Below are 18,735 nucleotides of genomic sequence, written 5' to 3'. Positions count from 1 at the left end.
TCAGCTGCAAACGCTAAGGTTTTTTTTTTTACTTTGTCAACCCAGAGTTGTTTTTGTTTTTGAGCTGTAATTTTACTCTAAGAGTTGCTTTTCTTTCTGCAGACGCACATGTATTCTTTGGGGATGACTTTATTCTGGGGTGCAGACTATGAGATTCCCCAGAGTCAGGTAAAATGTACCCACAAACCTTTTCTTCTTGAGGTAAAACCATGAAACCATTGTCAGTGTAAAGGCAAGTGTTAAAGGTTGGAAGTTTGTTTATGAATTTCAGCCCATCTAAAAATGTACATTCATTCTGGATATATATATATTTTTTTTCCTCATTTAACATTTCAAGTAGTGTGTCATATACTGAACACATTATTAGAGGTTTTTTACTTGTAAATCAAATTATCTTTTTGAGTTGGTGCTCTGACTCTGACTTGGACTTTCTTCCTGGCAGTTCACAGTGATTTAATGTTTGATACTTTAAACAGTGTTAAATATTTTTGCACCACACAAATATCTACAAAACAAACAGTAAGGATAAGGAGGACTTGTGACTAAAGGCAGTGTGGTATACACTTAATTTTTTTAATTATTACACAATATTAGTGTTTTTATCATGTGAATTATTATAGCCACCCTATTGAGATCCTTCTTCTCTTCCCATGTTTTTCAGCATCTAACTCGTCCAGAATTTTTTTTCACTTTCCACAATTCACATATCAGTTTTTGGTATTTGAGCAATTTGTAGTTTTTGAAATATTTAGCTTTTTTTTTTTGCCATTTTTTTTTTCCATTGAAATTGAAGCTGTCTTCATATTCAAACATTTTGGGCTGTTCACATTTTTCTGCTCACTTTTTGTTCTGTTTCTGCTTTTTTCAGCTTTTTTTGCCAGTTGTATCTTCTTTCAGCTCCTTTTTACTAATTCAGCCTTTTTCTGCCTTTACAGCTACTTTTAGCTATTTTCTGCTAACTTTAGCTTTTTTCCTGTTACTTTTCAGCTAATTTCATTATTTTCTTGCTCATTTAATTTTCTTTCTGCTTTCTTTTCTAATGTTCTCTGATTTTCAGTCATGTTTTGCAGTTTACTTGTTTGTTCGCCTTTCAGCTTATGCTTTCTACTCCTTTCTATTGATTTATTTCAAGTAGGCTTCAGCTCGTCCATCAGTTATAACAGTTCCACTGCATTTTTGCAGAACATGCAAATTCAGTATAGTTTTTTTGGGGGATTTTTTTTTTTTTACAGCTAAATGCCTCGTGAGCAGATGTCAGATAATGCTTTGAATTGCCGCTAGTTCAAAAGACTTGATATGTAGCTGATCATCTCTTCTTGGTGAGAAAATGTTTAAGATTGGAATGCACTCGGGAATGTTTCTGAATAAGGAAATGAACCGGTTATTCCAAGCATCTTCACAAAATCAAGCAGGGGCTAAACAAGTTCACACTGCATGAGCACATAATGAAAGTGTCTCCTACAGTTCATGACTAAAGTTTGCTATTTGCTTCAATTGAGGGCTAAGATTTTATTTAGTTTAAAGGAAAATGCATTTGTCGTTGAACATAGCTTTTGGAAGACGTTAAAACAATTATACGTTATATTCAGATAAAATAAAACTAATTCAGCTCCCATTAATGTTGCTTCATCCCGTTTTCATGCAGCCTATGAAGCTGGGGGAGCACCTAAACAGTCTACTCCTCAACATGTGTGATGATGTTACAGTAAGTCGAATGTCGCTGCGCACGGTGCTGGACATCAGCAGCAAACGCATCAGAAACTCCAACTGTGACCCTCCCTTCTCCTACGTCAGAAAACTGGTTCGGCTGGTGCTTGGCAGCCTCTCTCAGGTAAACAGTGTAATTAAAAAACTTAAGTGCAACATTGGCTTTCTGTTAATTTAATGTGCCTGCTGCTTATTAGGAATATGTCACTGCCAGTGTTCTTATGCACAAAGTATCCAACTTGTGTGCTTCGTTAAGAGCACAGAAAGGCTTTGCAATTACGCAACAGATAATGGGGTTTTTGTTGACATTACAGTTCAGGAGCTATTACTGTCAGAAAGAAATACTTCTTTATTTTTTTATTTAGTTGAACTTTTCACTTTTGACTGTTTCTAAACTCTTGCAATTATTTGTTTTAGCTGGATGGTCTGGTGACAGATAGAGAGTCCCTTCCAGAGCGAAGTAAGGAGATTCGAGAAAGATTGAGGGGCAAAGGTTTGCCATCTGGTAAGATGAGCTGCACTAACGTACACAATGGATTTCCACAATTGCTTTCTCCCCCTCTCCTAGACCTTTCTGCAACTTTTGACCTTGTAAACCATGAGATCCTACGATCTTTATTCCTGAAACTGAGTCATGCTTCACTTGGCCTTCCGTCAAGGTGCCATTCTTGCTTTTCTTTCCTTTATTGCTTTGCTTCTCCTCACAATATACCCACAGGAGATTAACTCTCGACTGTAAAATGTGGTGGTAGGGTTGCAATAAATGTCTACACTACAGGACCTTGTGTAAAACTGTTGCTTTCGCTTTTATGATTTTAGAATTTCAGTGTGTGCTTCTGTTTCTGTGAAGAAATCGGTGCCGAGCTTGAACAAAACCACCATGACGAGAAGCAGATGAAAAGCAACACTAGTCGAGACTATGAAGCCGTACCTGTTACCAGCATACTTTCTGTCGTCCTACTACAATTCCACATTGTTTCCCACGCTGATTTGCTGGACATTTTTTTAGAGGGCTGGGTGGAAATGTTTTTTTCCGCGAGAAGTTAGAAGTGAATGCTTTAGACACTTATGTTCTCATCTGCTCTGTCACATCTGTTAATGAGTTCAAGGCAACATTGCAACAACATTGCAGTGTTGAATAAACTGCTTTACTCAATGAAAGCTTGAATGTTCCTCACTTTTGAGTTGTAAGTATGTAAACTTTGTAAATGCCCTCCACGGCTTTTAAACCATTTAACTCAACAATTTTTCGGCTTTAGTTTTGGGAAATAAAAAAAAAATATGCAAGACAAAACACACCATAACCTCGGATTCGGATTAAATTCAGGAAAATATGACTAAACTTTCCCAGTGGTCTCTGAAAGAACTCAGGCATTTCCCCAGGCCAGGAGAAAGGGAACAGAGCACAGCCATAGTGGTTATCCTGATTATGTAAGCGTTGCTTTGGATTTATTAGATGCATATTTTTAAGTCACCAGTGAAGCGGCTGTTTTTTGTTTTTTTTTGTATCAGTTCTTTGTTGCGTACCAGGAATCCCTAAGGGAAACTACGAGATGAAAGATAAAGAAGGAAACTTCATGCAGAGTATAAATCAGTTCCCAATCATTTTTTTTTTTCCCCCAAGGGGTATTCCTGTATCCCAATAGTATAAGATGTAGTTACTGCTCAGATCTTTTCTTTTTTCTCTAATTCTTTCCTCAAATCTGTACTGAAAGTTATCTAAATCTGAAGTTTCATTTAGTAGCAACATCATATTAGTAGTACTAAAAGTTTGTGTTGTCAACAAACATCCGAAGAGTTTACTCCACCTTCAAAATTGTGGCTGCATGAAAAAGCTTCTTTCCTTTTATACAATTAGGAATAAATTGAGAAAAAGTATGGCATACTTCTAAAAATGTTTTTGCCCTTTTATGCAATTTAGTTCCCTAAGCTACTGGAACTGTCTTTGATGTGTTTATGAGTTGCATATGCTTTCTAGATGAAACCAACACGTGCAGCATTTTTATAGGCTCTAATGTCGTCTTTTATAGGGCTTAATGTTTTGTTCTGCTCTAATCTTGCTTTTCCTCTTTTTTTTATGCGCATTGTTACACTCCTACTTTTTCTTTTCTCTGAAAGTGATTTTGAAATGTGACTTGTCTGGAAAAATTGCTTTTTCAGTTTTAAAATATTTCTTATTATAGGCAGATATCCACTAACGGTGAAAGGCAGACATTTTTTTAAATAATTGGCCTAAAGATTTGAGAGTTCAAAATTTTTGTTCTTTCAGAGTTTACCATTTTAAATACTGGATGTTTGTGTGTCTGGTTGTAGTTTAATAAAATGTCCTTTCTTTTTCAGGGAGGAGTGCCGCCCCCAGGGTTCTGGGTCGCTACAGAGCCAAAATTCAGGAACAAACGTCTCTTAACCGGGGCCTCAGTCGGTCTATGGGTGCACTGCCAATCCAGGATATGCTGAAGGGGGATGAGGGTGCTGTCCCACAATCCCTGTCTGATTATCAGACTAACTCTGAATCCTCCACAGAATTCTACTCCAGGACGCCCTCACTGCAGCACGAGCTTTCCTATCCCTATATGCACCCTCTTTACCTCCAGATGAAGGGCCAGCCTGTGGAATTGGACCGTAGGTCTTTGCCCTTCTTAAGTGGGGACCGGGGGCCAAGTCAGCCCAGAAAGACCTGGGCTTCCTCTGTGGATTTGGCTCGCATTGATCCAGAAGCACTTCGTTTTGGGGCTTTGGAGGATGCTCGTAGAGGCAGCAGTGCCTTAAGTACTCGCTCTGTAGGCAGACACAAAATGCCTTTGTCAACACCCAAGGAGTTGGACTATGGGTTCTCTGAGTTTGGTGGGCTGCAGAATAGGAGACCTCATAACTTCTCAGCCCTGTCTGTTGGCTCTGGACTTCCTGATGCTTATGACAGGGTGAAAGAAAGACAAAGAAAACTTGAGGCGCTGCAACAAGCAGTTGATGGTGAGTAATAAAATCTTCTCTTCACTTTTGCTTATACTTCGTGGGTTGTTATGGGGCTATGAATATTAAGCTAGCACACAGTTTCATTTTACAATTATATTTAAAATCAATTTGATTCAACCTGAATGTTGGCTTATAAATATCAAAAGGGGTCTAAAGTATGTGTCCATACAGATTTTTTTTTTTTTTTACTTTACATCGTTAATTGTTTTAAACCCTTGAACCAGATAAAATTCAACTACTGTCAAATAAAATTATCAGGTTCATACTACAACAATATTTCTAAACCCCAAAAAACAATAAATGGAAAAATTATTTTCATTCATTCAACCTTTATTTAGACAGTTTAATCCCATTGAGCCTCGGGAACTCTTTTACAAGAGAGACCTGATTTCAACAAAGAATGATGACAACAACGGACAACAGCAACAGACAAATATAAAAGAGGCATACAGATTTATTTTTTATTTTTTTACAAATTAAAATAAGATGGCAAAGAAGTAGCAAAAACAGCCAGATTATAAGGTGAATGTAGAAAACTAAAAACAGGAACAAATTAAAAATAATACTTCTAATAACTGAAATAAATTGCATGTGTTACAGCTGTCTTTTTTTGTAGAAAACGCACTTATACGGTAAATATTTTAAAAATGGATCACCTGATAAATGCATACGTTGTTACAGTACAGGTACATTTCTCTAAGCTACAGCATGTCTTTGTACGAAGTATCTGGAATGCAGACAAACCGATAATGGTCGAGTGTGAGACGTTTAGCTGAAGAAGTGCAGAATATACTATAATAACTGTCAAGATGTCCAGCTTTTAGCAATTTTAACAATTCAATACTTTGAAAGAAAGAGTCCCAAACTTTTACCATTGTTTTTGTACAGTGGAGGCTTCTCTGTAATGACATGAGCTCGTCTATTGAAAATCCACTGTCATGGTCACTTGTGCTGTTTAGGCTTAGAAAATAAGATGAAACTGGTAATGGATGTTTTGTTTTGTTTTTCCAAAGTACTAGATGTTTGTTTGTGGATTCGTCTCGTCTTGGACAATAGAATCCAAAGTGCAGTCAGACACTTTTGCTGAAGATGGGGCTGTCTGTATTTCTTGTTAAATTTTATTGTTGATCAATTTTCCAACACCTCATTAGTCAAATTCTTGTTTTCAGCTCTGATTTTGTAACTATTCTGCCGTTTAATTTTGAAAGTCTCATCTTAGTGTGATTTATTCTTTCTGATAAAGACGGGTACTTTTTGCTTTTGTTGGCTATTGATATTTATTTATCACACACAAACAGCTTTTCTAACAGATGGTAATACATAAAATCTAATTACACAACGTGTTTTCACAGCTTCGTGGAGACTGCAGTCAAGCATCTCTTATCACACTTAACAACAGCTTTGTCATTAGAATTGCACAATATTGTTCTGAGAGATGTTAGTTTGGTTTGTAATTTATGTTTCGTACAGAATGGGACATTATTAGAACACATCATGACAACAGCATTTTAAGAAATAACAATGGTCTTATGTCAATGGCAGCCCATAAATCAAAACTGAAAACTTCCTGTTCCATGCACAAAAAGTTTGGTTGGTCGTCGTTGTAGTAGGACGTAAATATCAAAATGACTGTAATTAAAGCACAAAAAGTAGGAAGGTTTAAAGAGAAATGGCTAACCCGGTGGTATGATGGGAGCAGCCAGGTACTGGGACTCGGTACCAGTTGTGTGTTTGAGTGCGTGGGTTGGGAGCTGGGTGCTGGCTGAAATGAACCGTTGTTGGTGTTGGCTGGCCAGTCGTGTTTAAACAGAGTGAATGAGTCACTGGCCCAGAAGTTGCCAAATGGCTGATTGTAACTACAGACCCATTTCTAGCCTGCTGTTAATTGTCACACATGTTTACATGCACAGCTGTTTTTTTTTTTTACTTATCTGTGTGTATGTATGAGGTTAAAGAAGTTTGTACAGTCACAAACAGAATACAACACAGTTATTAGTCGACTTCTAGAACTTTATGCCATTTGCATTCTTGGTGAAATCTCCATTGGCATACTACTTTTATCTCAGGTGGCCATGTGGGTTTTCAGTCTACCTGGAGACCGTGGCGAAGCTTGGTTGGCTTCATACAATAAACCACTGTCTGCTATATTTGCCTCCTTTTGCTGTTCTCCCAAACTCCCCCCTCTACATCTGTTTCCAGCCCCTTTGCTTCGCTGGCAGCTATTTTTAATGCTGAGCCAGCCACCAACCAAGCATAATTTTCTTCAACAGTGACTTTTGAAACCCCAGAAGGTCTTGTCTTTTTTCCTCCCCTTCCTGACTGCTCTTTACTGCATGCCATTTGAGGCTTTTTGAAATCATACAAAATACAGGATCCGAGTTCTGCGTCAAACACTATCAAGATTTTTACATGCAGAGGGTTCCCAGTACACACTGTATTATAGTACAACTTTAAAATGTTGAATGTACTGACACAAAACACCAGTGATTTAAAATGAGAAATGTCCACTTTCAGTGTCTTTCTTCGTTTTTTATATAACGACTCGAAGGTGAGACAAAAAGGCAAAGCAAATGACTGCAGATACACAAAAACAAAGTCAAATCAACTCAACCATGTATTTTTATAGCATCCCACATTTGTTTTGTTTGGGTATTGTTGGGTTCTGTTTAAGCACACACATTTTGAAGAGAAATAACTTGCAAGAGATCTCCCTTTTTTCTTTTTTCTCCTACTTGGTTATATTTTTTTCTTGCAGGAATGTGATGGTAGAGCAAGTCTCGGGTTCTGCAGAGTCACACGCTACTTGTTTTTCACTGTATTTTCAAATGTTCATGTCACATACATGCCTGTGTTTGCAGGGGCATGTTGCTACCTAGTCACCTTCATCTCATCCTGCAACTTTGTAGTTTCTCTTTGTGCTTCAGTCTTCAATGAGTAGAAACGTTCCTCGTACACCTAGAAGCTGTAATTGGAGTCATGCGTAGGGGATGAGGGAATTCCTAACGTTATTGGACTTTTCCGGCTCTTGGCAGCGGGTCATGCGGCTTTGGGGCTCAGGCAGTTTCATTATGAAAAACCGTAAAGGAGAGTTTGGCTTAAGTTGAATGAGAGCTGCTTTTTGTTTGTTGTAAAAGCATAGTTGCACATTTTTGATTAGCATTTTCTACAGACCTTGTTTTGTGCAGAGGTTACTATATTGTATTTTTCTGAAATAAGCATGCTTATGTCATTTTCAACAATACAATGTTTTTGTTTCTTATGTGTCATTCTAAAATGGTTGGAAAGAAATTGTGAAATAATTTAATGTGAGTCAGCGCTGCCTGCTGTAGACTGTGTGTATAATTATTCTCAGAAACTCCCGTTTTCTCTGCAGTCCAAATCTAATAGTTTGAGTGAAACGGTTAATTGCTGAGAAACACTGGTTCCCAGAGATTGGTGAGTCATCTAGGACCGAGTCTTGTCTCATCCCTATAATCAGATGAAAACCCATTTTCTCCTTTCTCTCTTTTTCCACTTTCAGAAAAAATATCTTACATGCTGAAGTTTGAGTTTTCCATTTATTTGTTTGTATACAAAAAGAAAAGTAAAATGTTCTTTTCTAATTAATTTTGCTTTTCTGAATCCCCAATTCTGACAAAGTTGGGAGGTTGTGTAAAATGTAAATAAATACAGAAAGCAATTGTTTACAAATCTCGTAAATCTATATTTTTTTCACAAAAGAACACAATAAGTATGTGAGTTATTATACTAGAGAAATGGCATATCCTGCAAAAATGTAGTGTGAATGCTGATTGGTGAATGATTTTGATAAAAGCTGCTTAACATGCTAGTTTACTTGAAATACATCAAAAGCTAAAAAGTCAGACTTTTTTTTCTGATGTAGGTTTTTCAGCTGCTTAACATTCAGTTTTCTTGGCCAGATGTCTATTTCATGATACAACAAATGTTTTTATTGCTGAGAAGTCTGGACTGCAAGCCAATCAGTTCAGCACAGTCTCCTTCTATGAAGCATTACTGTTGTAATGGATGCAGTTTGTGTTTTAACGTTGCCTTGCTGAAATGTGCAAGGCCTTCCCTGAAAGACGTCCTCTGGATGGTAGCATATGTTGTTCTAAAACCTGTATAAACATTTCTGCATTGATGGTGCCTTCCTAGATGTGTAAACTATGCATGTCTTTGACACTGATGAACCCCCATACCATCAGTGAAGTAGACTTTTGAACTGTGCACTGATGACAGGCCCATGGTCCCCTTTATATTTTAATATGAGGGACAAGGCATCTGTGATTTGAAAAACAGTTTCAAATTTCAATTGGTCTGAGCACAGATCAGTTTTTCATTTTGCTACAGCCTATTTTCAATTATCTTTGGCCCAGAGAAAATGGGAATATTTATGGAAGATTTCACAAATGGCTTATTTGCGTGATAGAGCTTTATCCAGCATTTGTTGACGTCACAGTGAACTGCATTTACAGACATTGTTTGGTGGAAGTGTTCCCGAGTCCATTTAGTGATGTTTATAACAGAATCAGATCAGTTTTAATGCTGCGGCATCCAGTATTGACTTTCATTCTTGTCCTTTGCACACATACATTTGTCTCCAGATGTTTTTAATATTATGAATTGCAGATGATGAGATGTTCGAAGGCTTCCTAATTTTTTTTATTCCAAAATTCAAATGTTCCACAACTTTTAAACTAGGGATGCACGATATTATCGGCATGGTATCGGTATCGGCCGATATTAGCGTTAAAGTTAAATATGGGACATCGGCCATTCCATCAAAATAACTCACTGATATAAAAGACGCTGTTTTTGTATGACAACCCAGTGACAAGGATGCCTGCAGCGGCAGCACAACGTGATGACGTCACGCATGCCTTCCTGATCTGATCATGGCGGAGAGGAAGTCAAAATGTCGGCGGCGTGGAAGTTTTTTTTCATCGAGGATATTGGATTCCGAAGATCTTTGGACTACGTTGAGCCTCGCTACATAGTCTCCAGTCGGAGATATTTTTCCGACATAGCCTTACCCAAGATACAAGCAGTCATTTCCGACATCATTGAGAAGCTAATAGCTGATAGCACTTGGGTGACTTTTACCACAGACATTTGGACGTCAAGTGTTAGCACCGTTAGCATGATTAGTCTTACAGCACAATGAATAGACAAAAACTTTGAACTTATAAAGTCTGTCCTTCATGCACAAGAATGCAGAGGATCCCACACTGCAGCTAGGAACCTGGAACAAGCCTCCACAAGTGAGACAGCATTGCAGGTGACTAATGCTAATAAATAACATTTAACACTTTTCATTTAATATAAGTTAAAGTGCTATGCATATCATATGGCTTTTACTGAATATATGTCACCAGCTCTTACAGCTGTTACACAATTTTTTAGCAAATAAGCCTAAATAAGAGGCTATGTTCTGACAAAGGAAAGTATATTAAAAATATCGGTATCGGCCAAATAAGTTTTAACATATTGGATATCGGCCAAAAATCCAATAGCTTGCATCCCTATTTTAAACATTTTTTTTTGCATACAGGTGAATCTCTTCCCATATTTACTTCAGAGATTCAGCTTCTAAAACACTCCTTTTATATCCTGATGCATGCTCAATCCAGGTAAATAAATCCAAAAAAGTTAAGTCCGGTCATCTGGACGGATTCTTGGTTGAATCATTTCGTCGTTCGTCCGAAAGACTTCATCTGTCTGAGGCCATGCCAAAACTCAGTCCTATAAATAGCACTTTCTCAAAGTGGATAAACCAGTTTGCTGGGGACCTCCAGAACCAGCTTGATCGTTAGTGTCCTGATGGTCGCTAGCTATTCACAGAACCAGCCTGAGGCAAACCTGGCCATAGTGGTTCAAAATGTCCTGAAGCATCAATCATCCAGGTAAATAAATTTGAAAAAGTAAAGTCAGGTCATCTGGACGGATTCTTCTTGGTTGCTCAGTCCTCTGTTGACAGTTGACCCGATTTGTTGCAAAATGCTCCTCTGTTTCTTATTTGTACGATCTACTTGTGCAGCTATTTGTTGCACCCTTTCCCAACTTTTTGGTACATGTTGCTGCCATAAAAAATAAAAAAAAAAAACTATATTTTTCTCCTAAATATGTACAATTTATAAGTTTGAACTTTTGACATACTGTATTTGCCAAGTTTCATTATTAATAAATAATTGGTTTGAGATTTGCAAATAATTGCTTTTGTTTTTATTTACATTTTACACAACACCCCAGTTTTTTTTTTAAATTAGAGCTGTATTGTTTTACCCTCCTTAATTATATTCCTACCTTCACCCAGGATTTTCAAGGTCTGCACAGTATCAGGTTGTATCAGCAATGGGCAAGTGACTGCATGCGTGAGAAACTGCATGTTTGTGTGATGTATGCAAATGTTTGAGCCTTTCTAACTGCATTGGTAACTTTGTTGTAAAGTACCCTTAAACTAATTTGTGTACCTTTTTTAACGGGGTCATTGTGTGTGAAAACTTCATAACGCCTCAGTGGAAGATAGGAAAACTATTTTTGAACAGTCCGACCAGTCCTTTCTCCTGAAAGTAACACTGTAGCTTCTGCTGGTCTAAAAAGCTTTTACTGAAGACGCTCATTACAAAGAGTGTCTTGTCCGTTTGATTGTGAAACTGTAACTAAAATTCCTGAGCAGTGACTGAAAAAATGTGGTTCTTGCAAGTTTATGGTTGATGCTCAAAAGCAAGACTTTCAAGTTGGGATTCCTTAAGAAGAACGCATGTGACACTTTAAACAAGGTTGAAATTCACGGTATATTTTCTTCTTGCCACCAAATATAGTTCATCACTGGGTACATGAAGCCAAGATTTATGGACTTGAATGGTGCTGAACTGGTCTGTGCTTGTTCTGGTTCTTCCAGTCAAGCTCAACAAAAGAAGCCCTCAACAACAACAACGACAAAAAAAACCTGACAGGAGACATGCCTGCACACTTTTAGTAAATGTGCCTTCCTGTGTCATTGTATATGCCCTTTCATTACTAGTGTGTACCAACAGCATGACTAATATCTGTTTTTGTTGCTAATTCTACAGGCTTAGTGTTAAAGTCTAAATTTGTTTCTGATGTGTTTTGTGGGGAAAAGAAAACGGTGGCTCACCAGTTCTTGTGTCGTCAGTCGTGTTTGTGTGAGAGATGCTGAAAAACAAAGAGCCTCACCATAACATTTCAAAAACTAAACAACCAACACGCCCATGTAAATATTAAGTTGTATATAATGCATGACATTATTATTTTTTTCCTGATATTGTATGATTTGTGTGTTATAAATTATTTTTGATTTATTCCCTGATAAGTGTTCTCTGCTTTCAGACCCTGTCCACACTTACCAAAGGTACCACAGTGATTACAGCTCATCCAGTGAAAGCCCCTCAGTGACCTCTGATCCAGACTACAGACAAGGTAACGATGTCTATGTGGGGGTGCAAACCTTAAGGTACAGACTGAAGATAATGCAAAGCCATTAGGTCAGAGGTGGGCAACAATTTTCCAAAGGGCCAAGATGTTTAAAGCTTCAAGTCCATTGGGCTTCTGCCTCTTCCTGCACTGTTATTATTATTATTTTTTATATATATATATATCTTTGATCTGTATTTTAATTGTGCAAACTAAACTAAAGCAATCAAAGGGCATAGAGAATTGGAAAATACATTTTCTTTATGACAGATAATCTAGAAGGCCTTTTTCTTATTGTAGCTTATAGTTGGCATGCTTTATAAATATATGTCTTTTGAAAATCCTTTAGGAATATAAGGCATATTCTGTAAACTGGCTCTTGTGACAATATACTACATGTTATACATGTTAGCAGAAATATGCAGAACAGACTAATATATTTGTGTTTCTAAGTGTTGAAGTCTAAGTCTAGTTCTGGAAACACAACTTAAATATTGTTTTTACGTTTTGCGTAAGATGTTTAATATACATTTCTTTAAGTCTCATTGATAAATTGAAGACTTTTTTTTTTTTTTTATCAATTTTTATTTAAAAAGTTGTGGGTTTTTTTAAACTAAGGATATTGGGGTCCTGATGGAGATTATCCAAGGGCCACTTTTGGCCCTCGGGCCTTAAGTTACTGACGTCTGCATTAGGTAACATTTTTCAGCTATAAAGATTTTTTTTCATTATTTTTTTTTTACTTGGTCATTTAGTAGGTAATTCAGGTCTAGTAGGGGAGTGATTGTATTAATCTTTTGTAAATGTATTACTTTTTGTCACTAACGTCAGCTTCTAAATGAGCTGCTGTTATTTACTTAGTGTGTGTTGTAAATTAAAGCATGTCTACTGCTATGTAGGAAAGTGCATCATCGTTGTATGGGAAAGTTTGCATAATGGTTTTATTTCTCTGATTGTTAGAACTAGTTTTTTGATTGAGTTTTTAAAAGGTTTAAAGGTTAACAATACTTGTAGTTGTGAGAGCCAAATGTCCAAGCACCTGCTACTCTAATGGTTAAAGCATTAACTACTGGTAGGTGTGTGTACTTTTTATTGTATTTTATACCCTGAATCACATTCCTCGGTTTTATTTGTCCCTGTAGCTATTGGATAAAGTAGTTTGTTATTGGTGTTTGAAAACCAAAGCTTGATTGAATTTTCTTTAACTGAAACAAACATTAAATCATATTTATAAGACTTGGAAAAAGTTGTTTTTTAAAGCATTTTAGTTCTTGAGAGTCACTGTAATACAATAGTGACCATACATACAAACTTCCAGAGCTTTAGTTGACAAGTGTTTTGTAACCACTGTTGTGCTAAAACATGTTCGTACAGGTTAATCACACCACCTTGTGGGTGGATGCATCTGGAGGGAGTGTGTTCGACCCATCAAACAAAGTGCGGTCGTTTTGTGTTCATGTGTGTCGCTGATAGTCCCATGTCTCCTGCAGCTAAGAGGCCCGGTGAGGTGGCAAGGTTCGGCTCTCAGCTGGCACTTTCATCAGAACATGACCCCCTGTCACTGGCTGGTCACAACCTAAACAGACACAGGTAATCCAAACAGACTGTTAACAGCCTCACCTCACCTTCAGGCCGCCTCCTGCATGATGCATCGTCTTTAACACACGTTTATTTCCTCTCTTCTGTGTGAAACTTCTGTAATTAATGGAGAAAATATAAAAATACACTGTAGAGGTTTGTGACTTGCTCTGAGACGACTCCTTTGAAATCTTTTGGAGTACCGTACTTTCTGCCGTACATGTCGCATCGCCGTATAAGTCGCGTCTATTATGCGTCACCACTGACGCGTTTGTTATGCGTTACCGCTGACCACCTGGAACTGCGGGCCGACGTTGTGCCAAAAAAACGATTGGCTGCCAAATGGCGGCCGCAGGAGATTGCACAGGAGGACTTATTTATAGAATTTATAGAACTTAACAAGATTAGCATTTAAAAACAACAATTTGTTTGCTCGACATTATAGTAAAGGTGTTTCGCAGTTGAACTTTTCTTTAATAAATGCAATTTAAATCAGCTGCATTTCGCCTGGGTGGCGCGGCGAAATGCAGCTGATTTGATGTTTGCTACAGGAGTTCCAGAGCGAGACGAAGGTGACAATTATGGCAATCCAGGTGTCTCATTAATAGTCACTTTTTCCTATTAATGAGACACGTGGCTTGCCATATTAATCTAGGGCTGTCTAGCGGCTGAAAATGGTAGTGTTCGATATTTTCCATGTCAGAATGAATGAAATCGTCAGATCTCAGCCAAAAATTGGTTATAAATTTGGGGGAAAAAACTGTATATTGGTCGCTTCGGTGTTTAAGTCGCAGGACCTGCAAATTTATGCAAAAAGGTGCGACTTATATGGCGAAAAATACTGTACACAGATTGGCTGGGTACTGCAGAGCTCACTTTGATTCAGCGAAGGAAAGAAGGAACCACGTCTAAATCTGCTGTTTGGATTTACCGAACATTTTCTCATTTTTACAATACACGTCCACAGTTTGATTTCTTCTGTTAACAGTGGTGCTTGTGCACCGATAGATCTGTTACCAGAACAAGTACAGCTGGCTATATTTTTGTACTGTCAGTAACTTTTAGTGTTTAAATGTCATTATTTGGTATTTTCTCAGCTTGTTGGGAACCTTCACTATATACAATGTGAAAACCATCAAAAAGATGTGGGTGAAGTTGTGTTGGACCATAAAACACTTACAATATCACTGAAACCAAACATATTTTGTAGTTATATCTATGTTGCAGGCTTATTCTGAAGCACTCGTCCCCATTAAAAAAAAAAATCCAGATAAATTTCAATGTCATTTTTCTATATCCATTTTATTCTGGTCAGGTTTGTTAATTTCTATAGCATATTCCTTCTGACATACAGTATGTTGAGAGATTTGATTCACCCTGGACAGACTGTTGATCCATCACTCTGGTGCCCACCACAAAATGAAGAATTACAAATTAACCAGCTCAAAATGAATCCACAGGAGAACATGCAAATTTATCGCAGACGTTTCAGAAAATGTCTAGTCCAAAACCCTCTTGCTGTGACTCCCTGCCTGGTATTGTTTTTTAGGAAATAATAAGAAAAATGAGTACTGGGAGAATGTTTTGTTCAAAAGATACTGCGAAACTAAAACCGTTATTATATTTCATTATGTGCAGGCAGATCTTTGCAACCAAACTTCTACTCATTCAGACTAAATTTAATATCAGCTATGTACTTTAATCTGTAGCTTATGTAAAATGTATTTATTGATTTATTTTTTGATGAGTACAGTAAGTACATATACTTTCCAACACATAACATCATATTTATATGAAGTTATATTTGTGTTGATTTGTTCATTTTCCTCGTTTGAAAAACCGCTCTCCACTAAATGGGAAAGCCGCAGACAAAGCAGTCTCGTTTGGTCCTGTGGGCCACACACACAGAGCTGGTGTTGCACAGCAGGATGCTTCGCTAGTGAGGTCATCAAACGCGACATTCACATTCATCCGCCTCGATCTCCTAAAGCTCTAGCATTACAGACCTGAACGGCCTGCTTGTTGCTATGTCTTTCAGGAAACTATGTTTTCTATTCGTTCTGCTGCAGAGCTTTATCCTAAACATCGGCGCGTATTGTTTTAACAGAATTCTGCAGCTACTGTAACTGTTGTTTCTTTGTAGGCAAAATGATGGAACAGCTGATGAAGGTCTGGTTGGAGCTGAGTTGCTCCTGCAGAGACAAGAGGAGGTGGAGCGGCTCCAGACACACCTGGCCAAAAGGCTGTCCAGGGCCAACTTCCACCCTTCAGATGAGCCATCGTTAATTGACCCCCAAGACCCCTTCAACACTTCCTCTATATCGCTTCGCAGAAGCAAGGTTTGTCTGCTCTGAACTCAACACTCAGATATGTGCTATTAATGTAACAACCCTGCAATCTCTAATAATGATTCAAGGATCAGCCTGTCTGCTACGAGACTTCATCTTCTTTTGTTACAAAAAATGCTCGACACAACATCCTACAGAGCCCTGAGTTAAACCTTCTTACTGCAGCACATGCAAGAAGCTCAACGCTCATTAACTGACTGCACATAATTAATTTCAGCCTTTTGTGGTAATAGATTTTTACAGTATAGTTTGATAGATCCCGCCTACTGTCACAAATGGTGTGAAAGCATTACCATATATGGTAAACGTAGCAACAAATCCTCTGATGTTAGCGGTGCATCTTAAATATGGTGGATATATACTGTAGCTGATGGAATATTCAGATGTGTGTTTGAGTCTCTTGCGAGTTATTATTGGAAAAAGTGTTTTCTGAAATTTAACTCTTACAGAAAACCTGTAATGTTTTATGAAACTTTTGATCTTAAAAGATCAGTTAAAATATCAAGTTTTGTACAAAAAGTAGTGTTCGTATTGTTAATCACCCAGAGGCCACATACTCTTTAAAAATGTGACTTTTTTCTTTTTTCTTAAAAAAAAAAAAAAAAATGGCAGAACTTTCTTGGACCAGAGTTTGTGAAGATGGCCAGTGAGTCTTGCATCTCCTTAACCGTGCCCTCTTCAATAATGGTAGGTGTTTAAATGCTATCACTTTAAAGCTAGCTTAATTCACATCTCATTTTAACTCCCTTTTTTTTTTCCCTAACACAAGAAGCGTGGAAAGGTGGAAGAAGTGAGGAGGAACGTGGGTGTGGTGCTGCTAAATGGCCAAAAACTGGAGCTGAGCTGTGACATCAAGGCAGTTTGTAAAGATGTTTTTGATATGGTGGTGGCTCACATCGGACTTGTGGAGCACCACCTCTTCGGCCTTGCTTACCTCAAAGGTAACGTTTGCATATCTCCCTTATTAGAAGTAAATTTAGATACATTTTCTACACACAGTGATAGTAAAACTTACAAAAAAGTACATTTAATCTTTGAACATGCATCAGGATACATTTAATCTTCTTGGCTTTTAATTGCTTTAAAGAGATTTGGTGTTTTAAATGATTTGTCATTTATTTAGTTTAGTTTAGTTTTTTTACTTGGATTTATATTTAATATTTTAAAACCTCTAACGGTTTTGATTAATTTTTAATGTCCTTTAGACTTTTAACGTTTTTTTTTTTTTTTTGTTGTTATTGGTATGAGGTTTAGCGTACAGCACTTTAGCCAAGGCATGTGGTTTAAAATGTACTTTAAAAATAAAATATTTAGTTTGATTTAATAAATCAGTCTTAAGTGGCTCCTCTCATTGATGACACCTCTTATCTTTCATCTTGAATTTTGTACAGAAAATGAGTTTTTCTTCGTTGATTCTGATGCCAAACTCCTTAAAGTGGCCCCAGATGGATGGAAGGAGGATCCTAAGAAAAGACGATCTGATGTGCCCTTTACCCTTTTCTTGCGCATCAAATTCTTCCTCGATGATGTTAACCTCATACAGTAAGCGGAAAATATTAGCCATTGGCAAATTATCTAAAGAATAAATGGGTGTTACTTCCACAGAACAACAAAACCTTGTGCTGGCTTGTCAAATCTTAACACAATGTTTCTTTCTTTTTGCGTAAAACAGACATGCTATGACTAAACATCAGTACTACCTGCAGCTGAGGAAGGATATCTTAGACGAAAGAATGCGCTGCAGTACAGAAAATGCCTTGCTACTGGCTTCACTGGCACTGCAAGCTGAATTTGGGGACTACCAACCTGAGGTACTGAACCCTATTTCTACATCTGTGTTAATAAAAACAATAGTTTAAATGCTGAATTTAATTAATTTAATTTATTTATATTGTCCCTGCACCATCACATCACACATTTTCTTGTGTGTGGCAGCTCCATGGGAAGACTTATTTCCGACTGGAGCACTACATGCCAGTGTCTGCATTGGATAAGGTGGACCAGACAACCCTTAAGGAAGAACTGCCAAAACTTCACAGCAACTACTACGGAGCATCAGATACTGAAGCAGAGTTTGAGTTCCTCAAGGTTAGCAAGATAAGAGTGTAAAGAAACCAAGGTTATTCGCAGGTGGAGAGAAAGCTGCAGTTACTGATGATCACATCAGTTACTAATTATCGCTTTTTGGGAAAACTTGATAAATAAATCCTGACTAAATTGGAAACAATGAATAGTTGTGAGACACTAGACTACACTATCACTTAGGACAAATTCATGTACTGCCATAACTTTTCAGTGCAAATGAAAATTATCAGGATTATCTGTACTTTCTTTATAATATAAATCAAAAATCCAGCAAACATCTAAGCCCTACCTGTAATTATGTTTTCTGTCTTTTAAAATAGTGTTATACTTTTGCTTTCTGTTTCAGTTTTAAACCTCTTTTAAACATTTGTTAACATTTGAAGTCGTTTGTCTCAAAGGTGGGCCAGAGGCTGACAGAGTATGGAGTCCATTTCCACCGAGTCCTTCCAGAGAAGAGGTCTCAGACAGGCATCATGCTGGGCGTCTACTCCAAAGGCGTGCACATTTTTGAAGTCATTAATGGAAATCGTACCCCCGTGCTTAAGTTCCCCTGGAGGGAAACCAAGAAGATCTCCTTCGTAGTATGCTTTTTTTTTTAATTTTATTTAAT

The 18,735-nt window shown here is 37.5% G+C and overlaps 1 protein-coding gene across 1 annotated transcript in view; it reads left to right on the top strand.

Annotated features, from left to right (window-relative positions):
* Window positions 1–18,735, top strand: part of ptpn13 (protein tyrosine phosphatase non-receptor type 13) — a 37,937-nt gene that overhangs the window by 3,008 nt on the left and 16,194 nt on the right. The window contains exons 3-15 of the mRNA XM_037692272.1: window positions 103–168; window positions 1,646–1,831; window positions 2,125–2,212; window positions 4,048–4,677; window positions 12,031–12,120; window positions 13,605–13,704; window positions 15,836–16,031; window positions 16,653–16,727; window positions 16,810–16,981; window positions 17,432–17,582; window positions 17,713–17,851; window positions 17,976–18,128; window positions 18,524–18,706. Coding sequence (XP_037548200.1) covers window positions 103–168; window positions 1,646–1,831; window positions 2,125–2,212; window positions 4,048–4,677; window positions 12,031–12,120; window positions 13,605–13,704; window positions 15,836–16,031; window positions 16,653–16,727; window positions 16,810–16,981; window positions 17,432–17,582; window positions 17,713–17,851; window positions 17,976–18,128; window positions 18,524–18,706 — 2,229 coding nt within the window. The remainder of the gene's footprint in view (window positions 1–102; window positions 169–1,645; window positions 1,832–2,124; window positions 2,213–4,047; window positions 4,678–12,030; window positions 12,121–13,604; window positions 13,705–15,835; window positions 16,032–16,652; window positions 16,728–16,809; window positions 16,982–17,431; window positions 17,583–17,712; window positions 17,852–17,975; window positions 18,129–18,523; window positions 18,707–18,735) is intronic.

Source organism: Nematolebias whitei, chromosome 18 (assembly GCF_014905685.2).
Source record: "Nematolebias whitei isolate Nwh7 chromosome 18, NemWhi1, whole genome shotgun sequence".
Classification (NCBI taxonomy): Eukaryota; Metazoa; Chordata; class Actinopteri; order Cyprinodontiformes; family Rivulidae; genus Nematolebias; species Nematolebias whitei.
This window is presented reverse-complemented; position numbering and strand designations above follow the sequence as displayed.